At 26.7% G+C, this 26,375-nt stretch overlaps 1 protein-coding gene across 17 annotated transcripts in view; it reads right to left on the bottom strand.

Moving 5' to 3' along the window:
- Positions 1-26,375, bottom strand: part of LOC126900317 (voltage-dependent calcium channel type A subunit alpha-1) — a 126,445-nt gene that overhangs the window by 23,917 nt on the left and 76,153 nt on the right. For 14 of the 17 annotated variants that reach the window (XM_050675953.1, XM_050675952.1, XM_050675946.1 and 11 more), the window contains 7 exons: positions 3,791-3,999; positions 3,216-3,322; positions 2,844-2,983; positions 1,052-1,149; positions 701-842; positions 388-631; positions 150-253 (listed from right to left, as the gene is read on the bottom strand). In XM_050675953.1, the coding sequence (XP_050531910.1) occupies positions 150-253; positions 388-631; positions 701-842; positions 1,052-1,149; positions 2,844-2,983; positions 3,216-3,322; positions 3,791-3,999 (1,044 nt within the window). Of the gene's footprint in view, positions 1-149; positions 254-387; positions 632-700; positions 843-1,051; positions 1,150-2,548; positions 2,647-2,843; positions 2,984-3,215; positions 3,323-3,790; positions 4,000-21,898; positions 22,437-26,375 lie in introns of those variants that run through there. The other 3 variants (XM_050675944.1, XM_050675949.1, XM_050675959.1) reach the window with 2 other exon arrangements.

Genomic DNA, 26,375 nt, shown 5'->3' with positions numbered 1-26,375 from the left:
TATTTAGCTTGCCGCTCTACGCGTGTTCTCTCGTTTGAGAACTCTCTGTAAAGCGCATGTGACTAATACAGATTTCTCAAGATTTTTTAAAAATAGAAGGGAAATGTTCTTTTATGACTTTAAAGATTTACGAAAAATATAAGACTTACCCACTAAGAACACCAAGAACTAAATTGAGCATAAAAAATGAACCTAAAATTATAAGTGGTACAAAATATATCCAATTGAACAGCACACCGTATGCGTCATTCATCTAAAACAAACATAGTCATGTTATTTATCAATAAATTTACTATGTCATCATTAAGTACCTTTTACTTAAATAAAAATTTTTTTTATTTATTCATCCATTTGTACTTTCTAAAATGAATAAGTGACAACACTTACCCAATACAAAATAGTAGTCCATCCTTCCATAGTAATGCATTGGAATACTGTGAGCATAGCGAGTCCGATGTTATCGAACGATGTGATTCCATAATTGGGTCCTACCCAGTTTTCAATACATGTGGAAGTTTCACTTGGACAAAAATACGCATTGGTCGCTTTTGTGCTTTCACTTGCGTCCGAGTCTGAATTGCAGGGTGTTGGAGACGGTCCCTCGTTTTCTATTGCCATCAGATCGTCTAACCTATAAACATTTGACCATAATGTAATTAAAGTAACTTAAAACATAGTGTAAACTAAATCTAGGATGTACTTATAGCAAGTCTTGTGCAACGCCCCAGAATAAAACTCTAGTCCTATAATGGCAAATATGATGATTGCAAACAACACCAACAAGCCTATCTGAAGCAGCGGTGCCATAGCCTTGATAATGGACTTCAATACGACCTGCAAACCTAAGGGAAGAAAAACAAAGGGTGTTATATCTAATACATTGGATAAAGTCCTATACATTTCCTAAGTAGTATAAAGTGACATTATGTCTCAATACACCAATGGAAATGATGGCCATCACCGTTGTTGACAGCCCATTGAAAACAGCCGTAGAATGAGGTTGAGCAGACGAACTGGTTCGTCATACTAACCTCAAATATGTTGTACTCACTTGGAATCCCGGAGACCAGTTTGAGCGGCCTCAGTACCCGGATCGCTCGCAACGTTCGTAGATCCATGTTTCCAGTTGATGGTATTTGTGTTATACATCTGTGGCAACAACACTTCTAATCACTACTTAGTGCGCTACCTACCCCAAAATAAACACGCAATCTGCTCTATTCATCTAATACTATGCGTCTATTTAAAATAAACAATGTTTGAACTTGTCTAAAAGGTATTCATTTGGGAAAAAGTAGGTGCGCAGGAATTGTCATTATGATAATATTACCCCACTTCCTTAGAAAATAAATTTAACATCAATGGTAAAAACAGAATAAATTGAATTTAAATATATAACTTGAGGTTTTTTATTTAAATGTAAAAATTGAACAGCAAAATATGACGAACTAAAGTAATATTACTATGCGATTAAAAAAATAATAATAACAATTTTGAAATAATTAAAATAAATCTATCGAATACCAAAAGTATACGAAACAAAATGCCAAAATCGAAATATCTCAACACATTTCTTATTTTGAATATGGTAAAATTTGATAATTTTGTAATTGTGTAAAACAACAAGTCATTTAAAATGGATACGAAAAAAATTCGATCAAGAAACCAATTTTACGAAGGCAAATAGTAAGAACTGCATTATTATGGCTTTTAATGTCGGAAGCCCTCAATTAGGTCATTTCTCTACGCACAACTCATGTATCCACCCCATTATTATAAAGACATTACTACTATGAAGGTATTATTATTATAGCAATACAGTTTGTCAACATTGTTATCTACTATTTGGTCCTAAAATGATATTATTTCTGTAGCGATATTGAAAATACAAAAATATTAAAAATTAAATATACGACTCAAAATTAATCTACAACAATATATTATAATATCTACGGTCAACTCGCTTAAGTCGACAACGTGCAGATTTCTAAAAAATATCGAATATTTTTATTTACGTTAATGTATAGTATGTAAATATATTATTAATAAATCTTATAAAATAATGTTTTTAATAAAATAAACAAATATACCAATATAACAATTGTTTCAACAGCTTATTACAAAATATATAATAATAGTATAAACCCATATGTTTCTATCTATATATCTAAAATACCTAATCGGATCTAAATGATGTATAATGAATACTGTTACAAATTTCTGCTCGAATAAAGCCGATTAATATCCAACTACAAATCGATCAACTGTAAATTACCAACGGTAGTTCTACTCGGAAATTTCTATCATCCAACAACAATTATTCAAAAGATTTATGTAATAAATATATGAATAAAAAAATTTTGCAAAAACAACGGTTACGGTCTAATCCGATATTCGGAATAATTATTATAACATCTAAACCAAATGCAAATATACGCCAACTATAAAACGGGTTAAACAAATGGTTTTACTGAATAATATAAAAGAACATTCGAGGATATTTTTTCAAAATGCTTTTAGTAATCTTGAGACATTTCGAGTGCCTTACTTGGAATTCTCGAAACCAGTTTCAAAGGCCTGAGCACCCGAAAGGACCTCAACATCCTCATGTCCAGCATGTTGGACTCCATGAATTCAGTCATTGACCTAAAAATCGGTAAACCCCTAAGTCCAATGCTTATCCCTAACCAGATTTAGCTACACGTGTATCGTTCTAATTTTTTTTATCATAGTTTTAGATTTCGTGTCTATTTTTTATTATAATATTATTATTATGCGTAAAAGTAAATAAATAAAAATAAAATCATTAAAAGCAAATCTAATATTGAATCGAATTTACTTACCCTGTTACAACTACAAAAAAGTCCATAATGTTCCATATATTACGAAGATATGAGCCGCTGTGCAGTAAAAAACCTAAAGCTAATATTTTGAGAGTCGCTTCGGCGCAAAAAATCGCTAGAAAAACGAGTTCAGTTGCCTCCTAAAATTTGTTAAAAAAAAAAAATTTTTGTTCAGTATAATCTTTTATCATTAACTCGATAGACTAAATTCTTAGATAACATTTTTTGGAAGATATGTTATAAAAACATTTTTGTAGGATTAATATAATATTGTGTATTATAATAACGTTAAAAAAAACATAATAAAATTATTATTTTTGAAAAAATTCTATCTGAGTTTATTATAAAATAAAAAATAGAAAAATCATTTACCAAAGTCTTAGCAAGTACAGTCTTGTCTGATTTAGGCAAATGTTGCTCCAGTGCCAACACCACGCAGTTGGCTATAATAGTTAATAGCACAGCATACTCGAATGGAGTGCAAAAACTGAATTAAGGCAAAACTCACAAATTTAATAAATTATGAAATATTAATTAAGTTATTTATAATTAATAATTATAGAGGTTGAATTGTTTATATTCAAAATCATTAGGTTCCAAAATTTGATGCATTGTTCATATTCTAGTGAATATTTAAAACATTAGTGCACAATAAAAATTATTGTTAGCTAAATCTAAAAGTTAATCACGCGATTCGTCTCATTCTCCACCGCAAGTGGGCAGAACGGCTCAAAATATGTTTTGACGTGCAAAATTGAATGCATTGTATTATGCGTACCATGCAATTAACTTATCATTTAAAATTAAGGTTTAATTCTCTCTCATTACTTAGTACAAGTTTACACGATAATCCGTTTGGTTAACGAAAACAATTATTAAAAGGTTAACTATAACGTAAAACAAAACTAATTATAAATGGAAATATTTCAAAGCTGCAAAAGGATATGGCCATTCGATGATGAATCTAGTATACCGGCGGACAGGGTTGTCAGCGCTGAATAGGAACAAGGACGATGGCCCTGGAGGTGCGTCCGCCTGCTGGTGGTGGTGGTGGTGGTGATGATGGGAACGTGGTCTCCCCATGCCGGCGGTAGTACCCGCCGACCCGGTGCAGTCACGTCCCGCGGCCGCCGCGACTTCCTTCTCCGCCGCCAACCTATTGACAGAAAAAATTTACTAATAAGAATAAATAATTATATTCACTCAAAAAGCATTTCGTTAATGAAATAATTATTTTAATATATTTTACTTAGTTTCAAATATCACTAGATCACCTACAAAGATATACTTTTATTACATTGAAAACATTTTTGAATTTTAAATTTTAATATTATTTATACTTATTTCAGGAAAAATTCAAATTTTACCGCAACAGTTTTATTTTTAAAAATGTTTTTAATTTTAATGTTATATATATTGATAAAATTCCTTACTTTATTACTTAAACTAATCTATAATATATAAATTGATTATTATTTTTGTGTGGTTTAATTCGAATTAATTTCAGTTGAATTTGGTGTAAAAATATTGTTTAATTGGTGAAATGTGAACTCAAAATCATTTTTATACGTTTTGGTATAAATCAATGGATAAAGGTGTTATCTGGCATTTTTAAATAATTTGTTGGAAGTATCATTTTCAAGTTATAGTATTTTATAGAAGGTTCATAAACCAAAATTTTCCCCCTATAATTTATTTCATATATTGAATATCAAAAAAGCTTCAAATATTTTTAATATTTAGTCAAAAAGTATCATTTTTAAATAGTTTTAAAGAAGTCAGTAAACGCTTTCACCCACTAATACTTTGTTTTATATTATTGTTAAATACAAATTATTTTAGATTATGTTATTCGTAATAAAATCTCATTTACTAATTAAAATCATAGAATCAAATAAACTTATTATATTATCGCCAGAAAATTTTCAAACAAAAAGGATTTTATAACTGCTAAGATTTTATTACTAAAACTGTATAGTATACAGTTTGATTCACTTATCATGAACCACTTAATCAATTTAAAAATAGGAATAATATTGATAATGTTTTTTCTGTTTCTTTTAGTTCAACGTTTATGAATTTATTATTCATGACGTATGTTTTATGTCCATCCCTTACACCTTGTAAGAGTGTCAGCTTTAATTTTTTAATTATATAATTAACTAGATTATTTTTTATATAATGATCTAGTTAAAAAAATGACAGGTCGATAACAGAGCTTTTAGGAAAGAGTAGGTGCTGGATTTTTAAACTAAATATTTCCTGGTCATATTCTTCTTCCCGTCTAGGTATAAACATATCAATAACTACCGAAATGATGGTCCACAAGTTGTTGTTTAAAAAACATTTTCTTAACTAATACATTATATAATAAATAACCTAGTTAATTATATATGATCCAATTTGTTCAATTATAACTTACTCATATTATTTATGTTTTTGATTTAGTAATTACATTTGCTTTTCTAAATTCTTTTTACAAAAAATGTTTTAAATATTATTATGTATTACATAATGATTTTGTTCAACTTCAACAAATTGAACAATTACTCAGAAATAACAAATTCAATACTTGAACAAATTTAAGTATTGTAGAATTACAATCAAATTTCATGAATGGCAATAAGTTTTAAGCGTAGAAATATTAAATTTATAATTTAGTTTTTAATTCAAATTGAGTGATTAACATCGGATGATAATGTGTAAACTATGACTAGAAAGAATAAATAAATTTATACCAAACCGAAGATTTTATAAAAACAGTATGGAAACTATCAATACTCGAATTTTTTATTTGCGGTTATTTTCAGGAAGTAGGAGCTCTTCTTAATGATAAACTTATACAAAACATAATTAGCATTATCAATAAAATAAATGCCAAATAGTATTTCATGAATCGTCGTTTCCAACGTGCTAGTTTCGACTTTACAGAACGTTAACATCTAGGTTACAATGCACAATATCGAATGTAGAAGCGTGCAAACTTTAATAGTTAAAACATACTTGTATAGAAATTATACAGAGGTAGCAGCGCAACCCGTCAAAGAGCCGGGCGAGATCGATCGACCGTCATGAAGCTACGGTATGTGGTGACGTCACGGTTGTTACGTCACTAACAATATTCCCGTCCTACTAACCAACTTTAAGTCGATACCACCACCACCGAAAGGGAGAGTCACCGGTTGCCACCACGTTGCCGGTCTGAGCGCTCCTGTACTTGGTGAAATATAATTTTTTCTCTTTACCTTTGAATGACTCTACAGCATAATATAGTACTCTCTATTTGCGTGCTCTTAACGTTACTGACGCCTCTCCAAAGTCAGTAAAAAATCGTAACGACTTATACCTTTTCGTTTCTCCCATTAATTCAGTAAACCATTACCAAATACGTATATACATATACATTATATTTCGTTTTTGAGCCTTTAATAATTAACTATAATTCTCTTATTTTGTTCAAGATGATTTATTTTGTAGTAATCTTTTTATTTTTGCTATTTTTGAAAAATGTATTTAATGGAAGTTAAAACAAATTATACTAAGGTATATTACTAACGACAAAAAAATTATTTTCAGTTAATATATCACGAAATATTTTTTTTACATGGATTCAAATTCAGAAAAAAATAAGCACACAAATTACAGTAGTGAAAAAATTGACTGTATGTATCATTGACAAGAACTACTGTAATCTATACAAACTATGACTATTGGACAATGATAAACGAATTCAATATAATTTCTATATTCCAACCTAACCTTTGTCAATTCAAGATTATTTTACAAATTATTTTAGGTAAACTCTTTTTCTACAAAAAAATTCATAAAATAATTACATAATTTTACCTTAAACTTTTTGTCCAACAATTTCTTATACTTATCATTTTTTTTCCTGAACATACTATATTTACATACTATAGTATGTAACATACTAGAAATATTGTTAAACATTACTTAGAAATGCCCTTAATACACAAACACCTCACGGGTAAAATTATACAATACATTATAACGTAAAGAATAATTAATGTAAAATTATATTATAAAGTAATACATCAATAGTGTATTTGTATCTAATTTGTATATATTTTATTTTATGTATAATCTGATTATTTAGTTTAGCTAAAATAAAAAATATTTACTTATGTTTATTAAACATACTTGGACGGTATCATATTAACAAGAGTTCGTACCACACGTTTCTTTATATATATATACAGGGTGGCCCACCACTCACTGACAACTTAAATAACTTTTGATCCAGTTAATATTTTTAGTTGATTTTTTTTAAATAATAGTTATACGTTAGGTCTATAGGTATATCTCAATAATTAATTTTTTTATATTTTATTAAAAATATTAATTATTTTAAAATTTTAAATAAAATGTAAAAAAAAAATCTAAGATAGCTATTTTGTAGAGTAGAATTTAAGAAAAATTTTAGTAAAAAAATATCTTATTAATATTGAGTAGTAAATATTCTGTAGCGTTTTGAAGTTTGTAAAAATTTGAATTTTCATGTACTATTTTACGGTATTAAACATTGAAATACGTATTGAGAAAAGGACAGAAGAAAACGCTATCTTTTCAATATACTTTTAAATGAGAGTGATAAGTAATAATTGCCTTATCTAATTTCTTATCATGGTATTAATGCCATGTTTGTAATGTATACACATTATCATCATATGTATACACAGTAATCATGAAAAGATAGCGTTTTCTTCTGTCCTTTTCTCAATACGCTATTAATAATACACCGAAAACCCGGTTTGAATCTATTATTGTTATCACTCATTTAGTGCGTAGTAAATTTTTATAGCTAATTTACCTGTCATAACTTTATTAATAAAATTTAGTTTATGCAACAGCAAATAAAAATAATGATTTCTGTATTTAATACAGTAAAATGACAATAGAAATTTGGTCTAAAATTACTTAACTTTAATAAGCTGTAACGGACGAACGGTTAATTGGATAAAAAAAATTATAAGAACAAAATTGTTTGTAATTTTTTTTTTCTATCATATTATAAAGTTAAAAATAAGGGTTCCCATTTAAGAAAATTATAAATAAGGGTTTTTATCCTTGAAGGAACGAAAAAAATAATGGTTTGACTATATATTATTGTAGAGTTTTTTGAACCTGATATTTTTTTTCTATAATAAAATTAAAAATTCTCAATGTTTTCTAAGAAAATGAGTGTCTTACCAGATTTCAATCACTCTGTATACCAAAATAAAAGAGTAGCTCTATATAAAGCTTTATTAAAAAAAATGTTTAAAAATATCTATTTAAAACATAATAATAATAATATAATTAAGTCATTGGAAATATAAAACAAAAATTCTAAAATAATTAAAAATTAAAAAAATCATGGGAAGTGTCACTAATGAGTTGTTTCTTCCATCAAAATGTATTCATGTAAATTTTTCTACTCTTATCATATATGCTTATTGTACTCATTGTACAGATTGTATATTTCTAATAAAAAAAAAAAAAAATATTATAAAGTTAATAATAAGGGATCCAATTTAAGAAAATTATAAATAAGGGTTTTTATCCTTGAAGGAACGAAAAAAATAATGGCTTGACTACATATTAATGTAGAGTTTTTTGAACTTAATATTTTTTCTCTTTAATAAAATTTAAAATTCTCAATATTTTCTGAGAAAATGAGTGTGTTGCCAGATTTCAATCATCCTGTATATCAAAATAAAAGAGTAGCTCTATATAAAGCTTTATTAAAAAAAATGTTTAAAAATATCTATTTAAAACATAAGTAAACAGTTAAAAATATTCCATAAAACCAATGTGATTTGAAATATTTAAAAAAATCAAACTGTAATTTCTAAAATAAGATATTGTATATTAAAAAAAAATAAATCTAATATTATGTAGCTCTTAAAAAGATATTCTAATTTTTACATACATTTACTGGAAGTTAATAACACGTACGATGTAAGAGAATATTTTGATTAATTAAAACCATATTTTTTACTATTTTTTTTTTTTTTTATAATAAAAATAATCAAACATATTTTATTTTATTTTAAATATTTTATAAATTTCAATAGCCAGTATTTAGAATTTTTTAGCAAAATTGTTAATCGGTCAATAAAAATTTTAGCACAACATATTATTGTTGAGATACAAGCATTTTAATACATAAAATGGATGTGTAACGTGGGTGGTGATGTGTTAAGTACAGACCAGTACATGCTGTACACACCCAATACATTCCCTACTCTATGTATTAAAATACTTATAACCAAATAATTTCTCGCCCTAAAATTTTAATTGATTTATTAATCATTTATTTAAAGAATCATTATAAAATATAAAATATAATAATTTTATTATTAAAAACAAATAATAGTAATTATAATTTTAACGTAGCTTATCAACGCGTAAATAATTATTTTTTAAATCATAGCGAAATATTAATTGTATCAAATGTTATTAGAGTTGTAAGTTAGATTTTGTCACTCTATTTCTTATAAACAGCATATATTTAACATTTTTCAATAAAACGGTGAATACAACAGTAATGAAATATCAATTATTTATTTACTATTTAAAAATATCTACCTTGGAATGCGATCATTAGTTAAATAAGATTATTCTGTAAGAAATAATACAAAAAATCTTATGATATTTTTGATATACACATTAAATTTACATACAAGTAGTATTATTTTGACATAAGGTATCGAAAATTCGTACACAAATATTGCATTTTCATCACAATTTAACGAAATTTTCCCTTAAATTATATGCGTTAAAAACTTCAAATACGTGAATATGAAAATTCTTCCTTATACACGTACGTAGCACTTTTTATAAGTTATATAATTTTAGAAATAACTTTCTTTTTTTTTGAAAAATAAATATTATTATTCTTTTTATAAATTACATTTTTATTTTTTTTAATATTTAAATTAATTGAAAGAACTCTACAGAAGTAATGCCAAATTCTCTAATAAATCTGATAAAATTTATTGTTATAATTGTTTTATTTTGATTTTTATATATTTCATCTAAATTCGTACTCCTTTGAGGATTATCGGGCGCCCTTATACTTTTTTATTTAAAAATTTAAATTTGCTATTCATTCGATTGAAAAAAAATATATTTATTTTTATATTAATTCAGATAGTATATATTTTTCTAAATAGTAAATGTTGCTGGTAAGTTTGTTTTATAAAAATGTGTTTAAATTTATTTAATAAATGTTACAAATTCTGGATTACTTATTAATAATTAAAATGTGGCTAAAATACTAAATATATTCTCTTTAATGATATTGTCAATAAAATAACATCAGTGTTAAGAATATCTAGAACCATTAGAAAAAACTGTATTTATTACGGATATTTAAATGCATCATATAAATAAAAATCCTTTAATACGTGATAACATTCTGTTATCACACAATACAAAAATGACTCGTAAATAACTTTTTATTATGTTGTGGTTAGCCATTACCATGATCTTAATAATAATATTTGTACGAAGAATAATATAGTTTTAAATCTACAACGATAGAATATTGGAAATGCGAGTAGATAAATAATTCTTAACAATAAAAAAAGGAAAAAATAACACGGTAAATTGAAACGGTATGGTAATGGTTGTAAAAGGGCCAAGTGTGCACCGTCCGTTGGCGCTATATCGATCTTATGTTTTATATAGGCCACGAATCCCGTTCAACTCGCATTGTCCGTACCCAATGGTGAAATCCTTACACCCAAGCAAACAATCAAAATTCGTAAACGTTCACGACCAAAAAGAAATTAGACATTAATAAGATTATTATTTTGATTAATTTATTCATAAAGTACCTATAACTAGATACTCAATTAGTTAAGTATACCGAATAAAAACTCATCATTAATGTCAAACAAACATTAAATAATTTAAGTAAAAAATAACGATGAAATTTAAATGACAAATTTACTGAATAATTTTTCTGATGTTTTAACATCATTGAATTTATTTATTTGTCGGTTTTAATGAATATAAATAAACTTTTAGTAATAAACTCAATTTTCACAAAATTAATTGAAAATATTATTTAAAAATGTACATAGTTAGTAATATTCTATATTAAAACAAAGTTAAATAGTTAAAACATTTTTTTTTTTTATTCATAAATGTTAATTTTAAAAATAAAACATTAAGTAAAAAATAAATAGGAAAAAAAAATAACTTTATTATTTAATAACTTATTACTTATTAATAACTAAATTTAATAACTTTATTTTTGTCGGGTATAAAATTCTATTAATAGTCAATGTCACTAAAATTTTATACTAACAGAAAAGTATAGGAAAATGAAAAAATAAGCTGTGTATAGTATTTATAAATTTGGAGAAAGCGTGTGATAAAGTACCGAAATAAGTCTTAAATTGGGTGTTAATGAGAAAAAGAATCCTAAAAAAGTACTTCAATATAATAGAGAATATTTCTGATGGCACTTGTACCAGGGTAAAAAATGTGAGCGGAGTAACAGAAGATTTTATGGGAAGACTAGTAGTGTACCAAGATTCTGCTTTAAGCCCTTACTTAATTTTTGTAGTGATGGTCAAAATACAAAGAGAGGTACCATCGCGCATGTTGTTCGCTTACTATATAGTGTTAACAGGAGAAAATAAGGAGGAAATTAATCAAAGGCTAGAAGTGTGGAAATCAGCTCTTGAAGTGAAGGGATTACAAATAAGTAAGAGTAAGACAGTGTATATAGAGCATAAGTTTGACAAATGAGAACATGAGGTAGGTGAAATGAGGAGACAATAAGCGTGATAGGAGAGATGAAAAGTTTTAAGTATTTAGGATCAGGTGTACAATAGAATGGTGGTATTTACAAAAAAGTAAGACACAGGATTAAGTGAGGGTGGGAGAAGTGGAGAGAAGCGTATGGTGTGTTGTGGAATAAAAGAACTTCAATGAGGATCAAAGGTAAGTTCTATAAGACTATTGATATCAACCATGGTTCAGAGTGTTGAGCAGTTGACAAGAAAGTAGAGCAGAAAATAAATGTAGCAGAGATGAAAATGCTTAGATGGATGAATGAAGTGACTAGAGGAGATTGAATAAGGAATGATCATATAAGAGGGATTATAGGTGTAACGTCAATCGTGAATAAGGTGAGAGAAAATAGACTTAGGTGGTTTAGTCAAAGATGGCCGATCCCAAGTAATTGGAATAAAGGGGAGGAAAAAGAAGAAGAATATAACATTATATTGTTAGTATACAATTTGAGTGAAGTAATACACATTATTGAGATAGTACTATTTTAATTAAAAACCAAGATTGAATGGTAAATCTGCATACTACACGTAGTTATGAACGAAATTCTAGCTTTAAGGTAATACTATACTTAAAAAGGTTAAAGTTCATGCAGAAAACTAATAGAAATAATTTCATGTTAATAATTACAATCAAATAATTAATATTTAATTTTCTAAATTGTCAGTCTAAAATATCTAAAAAGACATTTTAAAATTAATACTATTATAATTTTTGTATTTATAATCTGATGCAATAAGAAATTTTGAATTAAAAAAATAAAAATATTTATTCTTATTCCAATTGCAAGAAAAAGTTTTTAAAAATGTGTGGTCAGAAATATTTATATTATTCAAGGTTTATTAGTTATTTGATAAAATTTCTACAGACTTCCGACGATAACCGAATCTGTTTTAGTACTTTATAGATACAGGCGGCGGCTGCGGTAGTTTCTATCGATTTCTACTAAGTTGTGTGTAATATGTATAAAGCTTTGCACCGGCGTATACTCAAGTGAACACAAAGACGGATATTTTAAGCAAAACAAATTTCCCGTGCGAAATCATCATAGAAGCCCTTTTCCAATTTGTAAAGTTACGTACACATAACATATTCATTTAATATTTTTATTCTTACTCTGAAACTTAGAAAACGTTAACTAAATATTCAAAAAGCATGCGTGCATATTGTCATTTATAATTTGTTAAGTGGGCGGAATAACATAATTATTATCTGTACAGTAATGCTGTATAGTAGTGGTGAAAAGAAGACCGGAAACTATTTAATTCGATTAAGTAAATTGAATGACATACATCATATTATAGTCCGTTGCACAGCCATCCGAAACAATCAAGTGTATATCATACTCAAAAATAAACACATCATGACGTGTCTTACTTATTCGATTTATAAGTACGCGTTTTATTTAGGTAGTTATATCGTGTATCTATTAATATAGATATATAGATATTCGAAATTCAATAAAATTAACTATGTTTTAATAATTAAAGATTAATTGTTTTATTAGATTTTTAAGTTTATTTACAAATTTTTTTTAATATAAACAAATAATTGAAACCTTCACAGGAAAAAATTCACATGTTGATAACACTACCTAATTTAATTTTTAAAAATATAAATTTGATTTTTAATTTTAATAAAATAATCCTATAAAAAGAAGAGTGACAATTTGACGACCAAAAATCTTGTGAAAAAAAGTGAATAAAAAAAAAATTACCTCGATTATTTCAATTAGAAAATACTCAACATAGAGCGAGTATACTATAGTTTTACTCAAAAGGTTTGAACGTATAAATACGTATAAAAGTTAAAAATGATTGAGGTCTAATATATTTTAATCAGTCTGTTTTATTGGTTGAAATACTCGATGTGTAATTTAAAATTATTATTACAATAATTATCACGGACCAATGGAAAAAATAATTCTATTTTATTTCTATTATTCTGGATGTTTCAATGAAACTTACTCTTGAAGACTAATACATTCAAGTTCCTCATCGTGTAATTGTACACACTCTTCCAACACTTTATCATCCATCTTTGACATTTTTATTATACGAAATTTTGTCACGCTGCTACTAACTACTGACTGAATAGACACGTACCATACACGTCATGTTACATTCGTTAATAGATTTTTAAACAAGTCTAGTCTAATATAATGTAATCAGCCGACGGATCAATTTTCTGTATTTCTTACTGTCATGTACAAAATGGACGCTAAAATTTGCCATGAAATTAACAGGTTATGGAATGTAATAGATTACTCCTTTCATTAAAGTTGTTTTTTTAATAAATGATGAATACATAAGCATAATACTATACAGAATGAGTCACAAAAATATGACAATCCCAATAACTTTTAATCTAGAAAGTATTTCGCTGTAAATGCATTTCATGCTATAAAAAATACTTTAAGGTTATATGGGGTAAGTGTGTTTGCTGCTTATATGGATACAATAACATTTATGATTATTTTTTAGACAATTTTGTCGAAGAGTTATGCTGTTCCCTTTCAACTGTTCAAATTTCTATGCACATAACCCTAATAAATATATAGTTATTAAATATCGTGAGTCGTAGACTGTCATTCATCGCTTGTAAAAATTTTATAACATTTAGTACATGAACAATTATTAAATTTTTCATGTGATTGATTTCAACTAAACGGTTAACTGCATAACTGTCTTTTATACTTCAACAATTAAATAATATAAACTATATTATAATTTATTTAAATGCGACTTCACACTTACCCCGATATAAAAGAGTACTTGAGTAAGTGTGATACCGATTGTGTAAATTTTATTTATTAAGAACATCATAATTTGAATTATTTGAGAATTTTACGTTTATTTTTATCTGAATGCCTAACCAACAAAGGATATCTATAAATCCATAAAACATAAATAAATGACATTGACATTAAAAAAAATTAACTTTCAAATAATTATCTAATTTATTTTATATTTCAATCAAATAAATTATTTTATCGTGTAGAATGACTCACTTACAAAATGATTTTGAAATATTTGATAAAATTATTTAATTTGTAGAATCACATTAACCCCAATAAAGGAGCAATAAGCCCTGGACAGAATAAATTAAATAAATTAAATTTATTCGATCTTTTTATCATAAATGCAGATACTCTAGTTGTTTATGTTATGTATGATATTATTCAACAAAAGAATAGCACAAAAATAATTTTGACTAAAAAAAATAAGAAAAAATTGCGTACACATTTAGCCCACCTCGCCTTATTATGTATTAGAATTAAGGTCTGAAAATTTCATCTGAACTCTTTTTCAAATACTCTCGAATAAACGACCACTATAACAGTAATTTTATATTAGATTTTTGTAATCAAAAGTTTTTTCTTGTTTATTGAGTTTTTCGAGTTTGAGAATAATATGTTGCCAAAATAATAAATTCTTTGTTATGAATTACTTAAATATTTAAAAACATCTTTTTAAATAAACCTAAAAAAGGTAAAGATTAATTTCTTCTAAATAAATTATTACTTAAAAATTTTATTGAAAATTCTCTTAATTTAGTTAGTCTTCATATAAAACAAAAAGGTTTTATTATTTATCCGTAATAAATTCCTTTCAATTATTTTGAAAGATAACAACTTCGAAAATAAATTATTAAGACTGATACTTAATTCATTTATTATATGTACAAAATGTTTTCTAATGATACTCTGGTGTATAAAAAGTTACGAGCATACCACCTACTACTTAGGAAAAAACCTCTTAAAAAGCATTTTTATATGAATTGTAAAAGCAAGTAAAATAAGTGGATATAATATTGACAGAAAATGTTTAGATATAATGACAGAAATAGAAACAGAGTTAGATAAAGTAAAGTTTAATGAAATTTAGACACAGTAACAACTACATAAAAACAAAATAGTTAAATTTTTAGTAACTCTAGAATAGAGTTATAGAAATGAATGTTGAAGGAAGAAGAGGTAGAGGAAGACCAAAAAAGGTGATGGAGGGATGCTATTGAATGCGATTTGAGGACAGCTGATGTGAGCGTAGATCGTGTCAAGTGGAAATTTAGGATAAGAGTGGCCGACCCCAAGTAGTTGGGATTAAGGCGAGGAAGAAGAAGAAGAGTTAAATTTTTAAAATTACAACGCAGCGATTTTTGTTTTCTTTTGATATAATTTTAATTGCACTCTTTGTGAAGAATTAATTTTTAAAAGTATGTAAACTTTTAACACGTAAAATAAATTATAAGAAGGATTTAATTGAATTAAATTAAATTCAACTTTTTCTTAAAAAAAAAAAATTGTTTTTAATGGTGATTTTCTGAAAAATACCTGATAAGAAATAAAATGTTAAATATAAATTGCTTATTGTAAACATTCTTAGCTCGTGTATAGCACATAATGCGTTCACACCATTGCATTAAACACGTCTACCCGTCAACACTATTTAAAAGCACCGCCTACTTCCGAGACTCATATAAATTGAATCACGGTTAACATTAGAAATATGAAGCCATAACTCATGCTGAAATACATTATGTAATACTGTTTATTTTAAGTAAAAAATATATTGTTGTTATAATACCCTAAAGCACCGTATTTTAGTTAAGTAATATTAAAACATGGTAGATTCTTCAAAATTATTGCTTATGAATTTTTATGAATATTGATATTCATTTTTATTAATTTATAGATTAAAAAATAAAACCTTAATTATTATTGATATTATTTATGATCAAAATAATATTTTTTTTAATATTAAGAATGAACTGTATGGACATACTAAATCACATCTATTTAGAACAGAATACTAAATAATTTTGTCTTTTATAAATGGTTTTATAAAAATTTGCAGTCTAACTTAACTAGCTACTATTATATTTATATAATAAAAAATACAGTTACTGCTAACTACACAAAGTTATTAAATTTATAAAGAAGTGTTCACTTTTTTTTTTCAGAAATACATTTTGTCCATCTAAATTATTAAAAATTTTGTTTAGTTTTAATAATACTTTTTAGCCCCGTTATAAAATTTTAGAACTTTTTCCAATATAAGTATCAAATTAAATTACATACACAAAATTGTCAGATTTATTTAATAAATGGTCCTAGAAAATAATTTTGTGTTTATTAAATAGATAATTATCTAATATTGTTCATCTCTTATACCTTATAGGAATATTAATGTTATTTTTTTAAATAGAAACATACATAATTATATAATTAAGAAAATTATTTGTGACAAAAATTAACTAATTTTTAATGAATTAAATCATTTTCAATAAGCTAGTTAAGAAATACTTTTTAATTGATAAAATAATAAAAATATGTACTTAAAAGAAACTAAATAAAATGCTCGATATTATTTTTATTTTTTAATTAATTACGTAATTCATGACTAACGAATTACTTTGTATTTATATTGAAAATAAGATGCTCTATAATTTCATTTAAACAAAATTTGTTAGATACAAAGTGAGTACGTGGGTTGAATTTCAAGAATCTAAATTATATTTAAACTTTAAATATTAAAAAAAAATCAGACATGTTAGTTGTTCTTTTCAAAATGTTAATATAATTTACTTGACCAAAATAGAGTATATCTGTCCACAAGGTGGAAAACTCAATACAAAAGAGCTTTCATGGAAATTTAATTTGTGTAAAACGGACGAATCTTTTATCTTCTACCTGACCAAAAAGACCTACGTGCAAAAGACGATGTATAAGTAAAAATAAAACTTGGCAATAAGAAAGATACAAAAAATAAATAAATATCCATATACAGTACAAAAAAATGATTGAAAAAACAGTTTAAAAGAGACCTTTGGAGTAAAAACATCAGTGACCCACTGAACTCATCTACCGAACAAGTAGAGTGGATAGACACTAATATATTTGATCGTAAATTATTTTTAACAGCTAGCTATTTTATTTAAGTTTCCTACTATAAATAATCTAAATTTAAAATGCAATTGTGGTTTACGGATAAAATAATAGTGTTAGTGAATAATAGGATTCCATTGTTAAAACAGCATATTTTTAACAATATATAAAATTTATAATATCGAGTTTATACAAAAACTGTACACGACTCATTAAATTTTACACTGGAATTTTATATATAATATGGTACAACAAGACCTATGTATATAATTATTAAATTTTTTAACACAATAAGTTATACTTTTATTAATTCGTATTTTCAAAAATTTTGTTAGTTAAAAACTATATCAATTTCTAGAAGGATATAATACGTTACATAATTTTCTAGAATAAATGTGTATATTAAAATATTTCTATTAATCTATTGTTTTAAATTTATTGTAAGTATTTTTTGACTTTTTTTTTTTATTAGTACATCAAATAATAAAAAATTGTACCTAGCCAATTCTTGCAAAATACCTCTTTTATTGTTCCAAATATTTAAAAGCATTAAAAATGGACATATTTTTAATTTAAAACTTTTTATTTAAGTGATTAAAACATACAGATATTATTAAATAACTTTTTACTAATGTTTCGTGCAAGTATTTTTTAATAAAATCATTACCATAATTATACTATTTAAGAATTGGTCAATTTTTAAATCATAAATTTCCATAAGGCACGACGAAACAGAACTAAACACATTAGGAAATTCTTTAATCAATTTTTATAACAAAAGCGTTCATAGTTTTAACAATAAAATTTATAGCGTTTTACAAAAATTAAGTGTCACTCTTGTCATATAAATATGATTTGTATACGTCTAAATTCTAATACAATCAAATCAAAATATATTTTTTTAACTTTATCTGAACTGGTCATAAATTATAATGCGAATAAAATGCTAACCATGAGACTTAAGAATAAAGTGATTTCCGGAATTAGAACTTGGCAAACTAATTCTCCCTACAAAATATTCAATTTATTTTAATGTAAAATTTAATTTAAACCTTTTTTTTCTGAAGTCAGCCAAAAAATGATTCTATTTATTTGGTATAGAATTTAAACACAAGATTGAAAACCATTTCTACAACTCTGAAAGCATTCTGCTTTAATAAAAATGAATAAGACGGCGATCTGTGTATGCAAAATTAGTACACCTATGCGCGCATAAAATTTTTAGTGGTGTATTGCAAGAATAAATTAGTATTCGATTGACTTTTTTAGTGTGTTTGTTGCAATTAAATCTCAGTGAATAATACGTAATTAACAGAACATTTTATTTATCAATCCTTTGAAATTTAATAGATAGTTAATTATGAAGGTTGTAAAAAATTGTTGATAGTTAACAGATATTTTGTTATTTTTGAAAAAGTATTTTTCATTTTTTGTTCGAGTTATATGGCACAAAAGATTCAAAGTATTTTATAATTTCATAATTCAAAGTCTTTTTATTGATTCTTTCTCTATGAACAAAGAGGACAAGGAGACAATCATGAGCACTTCACGAAGGAATAAGTGCTATATACAAAGTGCCATTAGCAAGAAACTTCCGAATAGTTGAAATAAAAATCGGCACGTTTCTACAGCACTATTATTTTATAAACTTATATAAAGTATTTTTATTAGTATACTTAATTTTAATAACGGCCAACATAACTTACATTTATGGAAAATATATTCCTACGTATTGCAGCCAAAAATTTCATAAATACTCTCTAGTTAAACCCTAAATGTTTTATTCAAGTTGGGATGTAAGTTTTCTAAAAAAACAGATGTGATCAAAACAAGGAAATATACTTACGACAGACAAATCTTAATTATCACACCTTCAGAAAATATATTAATACATGGCTATATATTAGTAGTCTACAGTATCGTTGTTATAAAATACACACTATTTTACTTATTTGATTAACTTTATTTGCATAATATATCTCTTTTGCTTACACAATAAATGTGTAATTCTCAAAATATAAGTCATACATACAATAACTCACATCAGTACGCAATACGACAAAGGCACTAGTTGTTATATGTAATTATATCCAAAATAATGTTTTATTCAAAATTCTTTAAATTATAATTAATTACGGTGCATCTATTCACAGGTCATACTTTTGTGACCCACATGATTGTAGTGTTATGGATTTTTAGCTGTTTAAAAACTCAGCATCAGCGTTGATGGTTGTACGCTTGCCTATTGTTAACCGGCATCCGGTCGTCATCATCGTGTAGTATCTCGCCTGTCTACTATCTTTTTATACCTACAATACCATCCTCTCCCTACGATGACCCTCCCTTGTTCTCCGTGTACAAGTCTACAATTCCAATCTGTGGTATCATAGTGTTGCATTGCGACACACGGGGCCCCACGGTTGTTCTTATGATACACACATCCCGCCGACGGAGCATTTGAACCCGTTTCCATGACTACAATTGGTAGAACTACTACTGTCTGTCGCTACTTGTTCCTGACAATTATCATATTTCATAATTAAAAATAAGTAATGTATGTGTAAACACACATAAGTATTGAAACTATATTTTATTAAATACGACTGTTAATCAATTTTAGGGGAAATATTATAATAAGATTTATATACTACGGTTAAATTATGACATTTATACAAACATTCAGTAGTGAACAAAATTTTAATCTTAAATATTATTATCTTAGTATTCAGTCTTAATTGTTCAAATGAAAAACTCAAAATAAAAATTTATACACAACAGAACAATCTTATAAGCTGCTTGCGAGGTAAACTTTAAATTGATAAAATAAATTAATTTAGAACAAGGAGACAATTTCACGTGCTAAATAACATATGATAGTGTGTGACTTAAATTGAAATACCATAAGAAATAAATATCTAAACTGCATGCTATGAACTAAAAGTTTTATTTTTAATTGTTGAAATAATCAATATGGATTCATTGACTTTGCTATTATATGTTATTAGATCTATTTGCTTAAGTGAAACTGATCTAAATTTATTTTACTAAAAGAAATTCTCATGGTCAAAGTAAGATGAACATTCGTAAATTCGACTAGTACTATTCGTCTAGTTATTAATCAAATCTTACCAATAATTTATTTATAACCTTTTTTGGGGTTAATTAAACACTGGCTGTTATTAATTTTCTCCATTTCAAGTTTTTAATATATTGACAAATTCTTTTCAAAGAAAGTTATTCAACTTTAATGTAAACCAACTATAAACCAGTTGGTGTTCCATCTATTCTACATTTTGTCTCTCATTTGACATTATCTAACGGCCAAGGTCATCTGCTAGGATGGTTACACCCCCTCATCCAACACAGTTAACTTGCCGATCTCAACATAATCCCTTTCTTTGAGAATAATTATTTATGTTTGTCACATCAATTTTTACTTATTACATTAAGCAAAATTTAGATTATTGTACAAAATCCATTTTTTTTTTAATGAAACAGTATTATTTAATAGTTTAATACAATGTTTAAAATGAAAAATAATGGATACTTATTGCATTATTTATATGTAAAATAAATATAGAATGGGACACACTATAAAAATTAATTTAACATGATTACAGAATATGTTTATGTACTTCTTAATTAAATAATTAAATACTTTAAATGATTGGGAGAAAACGATCAAAATGATCTAATATTTGATAAAATAAATAATAATTTCATAATTAAGATATGTTTCACCAGGAAAATAATTTGTCTTTGAAAAATTTCAGACATTAAAATAACGATTGCTTTTATAGGGAAAACTAAAAAATTCCATAGCAGTGTCTATGCGATGCTCGGTCATCACCCCCACTAGGTCGTAGTTGTCGCAATATTCATCGTTTTACATATTAATTTCGTTATAAAGGCGTGTCGCCCACAATTATTGGCCACTAACACGACAAAATCAAATGGCAACAAAACAAAAATCATAATAATATTACTTTTAACTTAATTGAGAAAATGATCTTATAAGGATCATAAACGTTTAAGGGGTTTTCGTTAATGTTAGAGCAAAACAATTATGCTTGCGCAATGTAGTCATTCGATCAATCCCGGATAATTTTCTTTGCGATTATAATGTGGGCGGGACGGAAATGACTCAGTGATAACAGATTAGGGAATATGATAAAAGACATTATTTTCAAACAAAAATTACATATTATATTAAAATTTAAATCCACTCTGTTGCAATGCAAACTTTTAATAAGGAACGTCATTCTAATGGAGAATTATATAGTTTAAAAACTATGACGTTGGACATAATCAAAATTAAAGTTAAGTTAAGTTGCTGTAGTTGAGGCAAATTACCGACCTTTGCTAGGAGTCCTTCGAGATCATTTGATTCTTCATTCATCTTATCGGCTTATCGTTGCCATTGGCTTCTAGAAGACCCGTTGTCGTACGGGTGGAACCGAGGACAGTACTATATTTAAGTAGCCATCATGTATAACGGACGGTATGGAAGTAGCCAGTAGCACCGTCTTGTGTATGGTCAACACATAAAAAAGTAGTTGTTAAATCGGATGTTTCACCACGCTAGTTTCCGCGAATTAGGGCGGCAACAGAGGTGGCGCACGCACTGATCTTGGTTACGGCAATTATAACGAATTAACCCAATGACTTACCCCACACGTTTCTTTATCTCAAGTGCACGCCGCACTAAAAAACATGCATACGGACATTCACGCGCACATATTCGACCGAAAAAATTTCACGAAAAATCAATATTATTCTATTTACACGACATTTATTAATCATAAAAGTAACAAATAAAAATTTTAAACGATTTTCCCTATTTGTGCCGCGTGCGCGCGTAACACCGTCACAACGCACTCGGATCGGACTGCTGTGTGCGCGCTACTACTGTGGTGGCGGCGGCGGCTCCTCCAGGACGCCTCGCATACCCCTACTGACTCACCTCACACCCCCTTGTCTTTCCCCTTAAACACCACGCATAAACCCCCTCGCATCATTCCGCCACAGCCACCAGGCCGACGGCCCCTGCCGCTAACAACGCCGCGTCGATAAGTTGCTACGTTGCCGTTTCGTCCTCGTGCACAATACAATATATACTGTACGCGTACATAACGTCGCTGTTGCCACCACCGTGATATCTTCTCTTTTACTCTTACACCGCAGTTCTTGTCTACTTTACTTCTCCTGCATACTTCCTTTGTCATAAAGTTTTCTATTATTTTTGTCGACAGCCGTCGTACCCCCCCAGTTCTGTTCAAACACCTTTATCACCTTACGACACATGGCTGACAATTGTTTTTTCTGTGCTACTTACCCACCACCGTCGGCATAAACGCACGCGTACTTCACCATACTTTTTAAGCATTACGATTGTCATTATGATATCTGAGCTGGTTATATATATATATATATATATATAGGTGATTTTCAATAAATAATATAAGTATGAACAAAAGTGAATAATTCACTAAAAACCTCTAAAANTATGAACAAAAGTGAATAATTCACTAAAAACCTCTAAAAAATTAAAACAGAATATTATGATTTTTTATCAATGTTAAATAGGTATTGGTATTGGTTTAGATTTTTTAGTCTATGATTACGAGTCTTTTTACACATAAATTTCAAGTGATAGCAAATCATAATTTTTCGGCTCTGTAAAAATATTCATATGTAAATATAAATATAGATTTAATATTTATCCTAATAAAAACTAAAAAGTTTAAATAAAAAATTATTTGGAACAATTTTTTTTTAATTATTGAAACTATACGAGTTAACTTGACTTAAAAAAAACAATTACGGTGAATTTTTAAACTTAATAAAAACATTTCATCATTTCAGAATAAATAGGTGCTAGGCAATTTTTTTGAAAAATTATCTTGTTTCTAAAAATACATTAATAAGTAATTATTTATCTTTTAAACTCTATATATAGAGTTTTCAGTAAACTATTTATATAAAATACCCTATTGCGAGTAAATTTATAAAAAAAATATTATTTCCATTAATTACATAATAATTTTATTTTTAAAAACGGTCTTCTGAAAAACTGTTAATTTTATTTTATTTTTAACCTTTTCATGTTAGGCGACTGATTTGTTTATAAAAAAAACATATTTTTTATTATGTAATCAGTTTTTATTATATATTTCATTTATTATTCATGTAGACAAAATACAAAATCGATTTTTAGTACTTATTAATTTTAACTCATTATAAAGTGTTTCATATAAGACTTCTATTTCAATCAAATATTTCATAAAATCCAACAAAAATTTGGATATATTTGAATATTTAAAATGTAAATTTATTACTTTGAGTGATTAATCTATATAAAAATGGGTTGTTTAATTTATATGTTAAAAAATTAATTATTTTTCCATCTTATTAAAATAAAATAATTAATGTAAGTTAAAGAAATATGTCATCTTTCAAAAAATAATTAAAATGGATGTACAAAAATTTTCGATAAAGTAGTAGTTAAGCCTTTTTTGACGCATGTATTATAAAATCATTAGATTTTTATTAACAATACACTATTTCTTAAGTACTCTATTGTTTATTCATTAATTTAAAAATACTAAATAAATGATTATCAATAGAGATGACAAAAAGGATATAATAGTAATTCAAACAGGAAAAGTCACGTCGCTATGAGTAGAACATTTCTTGGTATTTAACAATAAAATGTTTTCTGTAATTGAATTTAATTAAAAACGCCCTCTTTTATCAATTGCAAAATATATAAAGAATCTATAAAAAACAGATGTTCGACTAAATAAAATTGGAGTTAATATAATCGAAACACGCATTGACATCACGTTTAACGTATAATTAGTTCAAATCACATAGTATGTTGAAGATATGATGATTGGTTTTCAGCTAAAATCACATACCATACAACGTATGTTATGTGTATTAGTTTAACGTCTTCTTTGCCAACTGAAAATTCAATTTATAACCCAACCCACCCAATATAAGCGAGTAAATCATAAGATTTACACTTAATCATAGATAATTATACATTTTTATTCTGGCGACATTATCCGATAAAGTTAATGCGCCAATACGTTTGAATAAATTCAATTCTAATGAAAATAAAACTTTACTAATTTTAATATTACACTTTCTAAATTATATCGATGATGATTACTTTTTGTTATACAATGTACACAGCATAAATCTAATAATTACATTTTATATTAATGGCAAAAGTTTATACAATAGAAAGTTAGAATGTATTTTATTATAGGTAACATCACATAGAACCTGCTATTTATGGGTTAACTTCATAATTATGTTTCAATGAAAAATTGAATTCATTAGTCTAGACGTACACTCAATTTAATAATTACAATATAATAAAAACTTTGAGTGCGGTATCGCATATTATGGTTTTGGTTAGTTTACTCCGCAACAGTTTTATACCCTTTAGTGAACAAGTGGCTCGTATATGTACACGGCCGCAGTCGTTTGAAAAACTATTGATCATCTTCGACACTATTACATGTTAAAACTCTAATATAACTCTAATAATTAAAACTCTAATAATCCAATAAATTCTAATTATACATATGTAATTACATTTTATTAAGTCTGGAAGGTCATATTTAATTAATATTACTATTATTAATAAAAATATGCCTGGAATTATATGCATTTACACATTTTGTTTAAGCCGGTTTGAAGTTCGAGCAAATTTATCATTGGGTAATATAGTAACGCAGACATATTATTCGTTATAGGGGCATACTTCCCCCTTAATCCCCCCAATACTACAGCCACGGTAACAACAACAAAAAGACAAATAATATCCATATGCCATGATTTTACAGTAAATTATTTTATAATTTTTGAAGCACGAGGTACGAGTTTGTATTTTTATGGAACTATGCTGTAAAATGAATGAATAGTTAATGAGACTAGTATTGACCGGTCCGAACAATATAACTGTCTAATCATTTGCTTAATGTTATAAGTTACTAGAGTAGTATCGTTAGTGTGTCTATGGCATTTCGACTGCCCCTACGCCATTGGAAAAGCTTATGCCTGTATTCGTATCGAATATTTTAAAAATGCATACGAAACAGTATAATTTATTGACGTAAAACACACAAAGTATTAAATATAGTATAGTACCCTCAATCGACCGACACACAGTCGACGTTCCAATAATATTATGTAATAGCCCACAGGTTGTAAATATATAATTACGAGAGAAATTTATAGTACGTTATTCAATAGTCTGTTAGCCAGCAAAAATATATATATATATATACACCCTGTACATTATATACCCTTAACTCAAATTAAAAGTTTTGTTTTCAATAAGGTTTGTGACATCGAATAACTGTCCTTGTATAATAACAACAGTAGTATATTTTGATTACTCCCGTGAAACATCTAAAATTAATAAGTAAATTATAGTTTTATGATTCTAGCTATAATAGTATTTTTAGAATAACGACAAATCAATCAAATATTTTATACCGTAAGTTTAATATTTAATTCCAAAAATTGATTTGCAATGTGTAATGGGTACGCGATATTTTATAGCAACACATCGTTATGCTGTCTAATCTAAATTTTAATGATTTAATCAATTCTATTAGTTTAAAGTTTATTATTCACTTAAGTGATCTGGTGCTAAGATCGATTGAACAGTTTAGGGAAACGGAGAAACACACGAAAAAAAATTAATAAAACATTCTAATAGAAAGAAAAATAATTAAATTTCTTTAATTAGTAGAAATATCTAAATTAAATCTTACAAAATAAATATTTTATTTATATACAGTAAGCAAAATTTT

This window comes from Daktulosphaira vitifoliae, unplaced genomic scaffold, assembly GCF_025091365.1.
Source record: "Daktulosphaira vitifoliae isolate Bord-2020 unplaced genomic scaffold, ASM2509136v1 Scaffold_3, whole genome shotgun sequence".
In the NCBI taxonomy this organism is placed as follows: domain Eukaryota; kingdom Metazoa; phylum Arthropoda; class Insecta; order Hemiptera; family Phylloxeridae; genus Daktulosphaira; species Daktulosphaira vitifoliae.
This window is presented reverse-complemented; position numbering and strand designations above follow the sequence as displayed.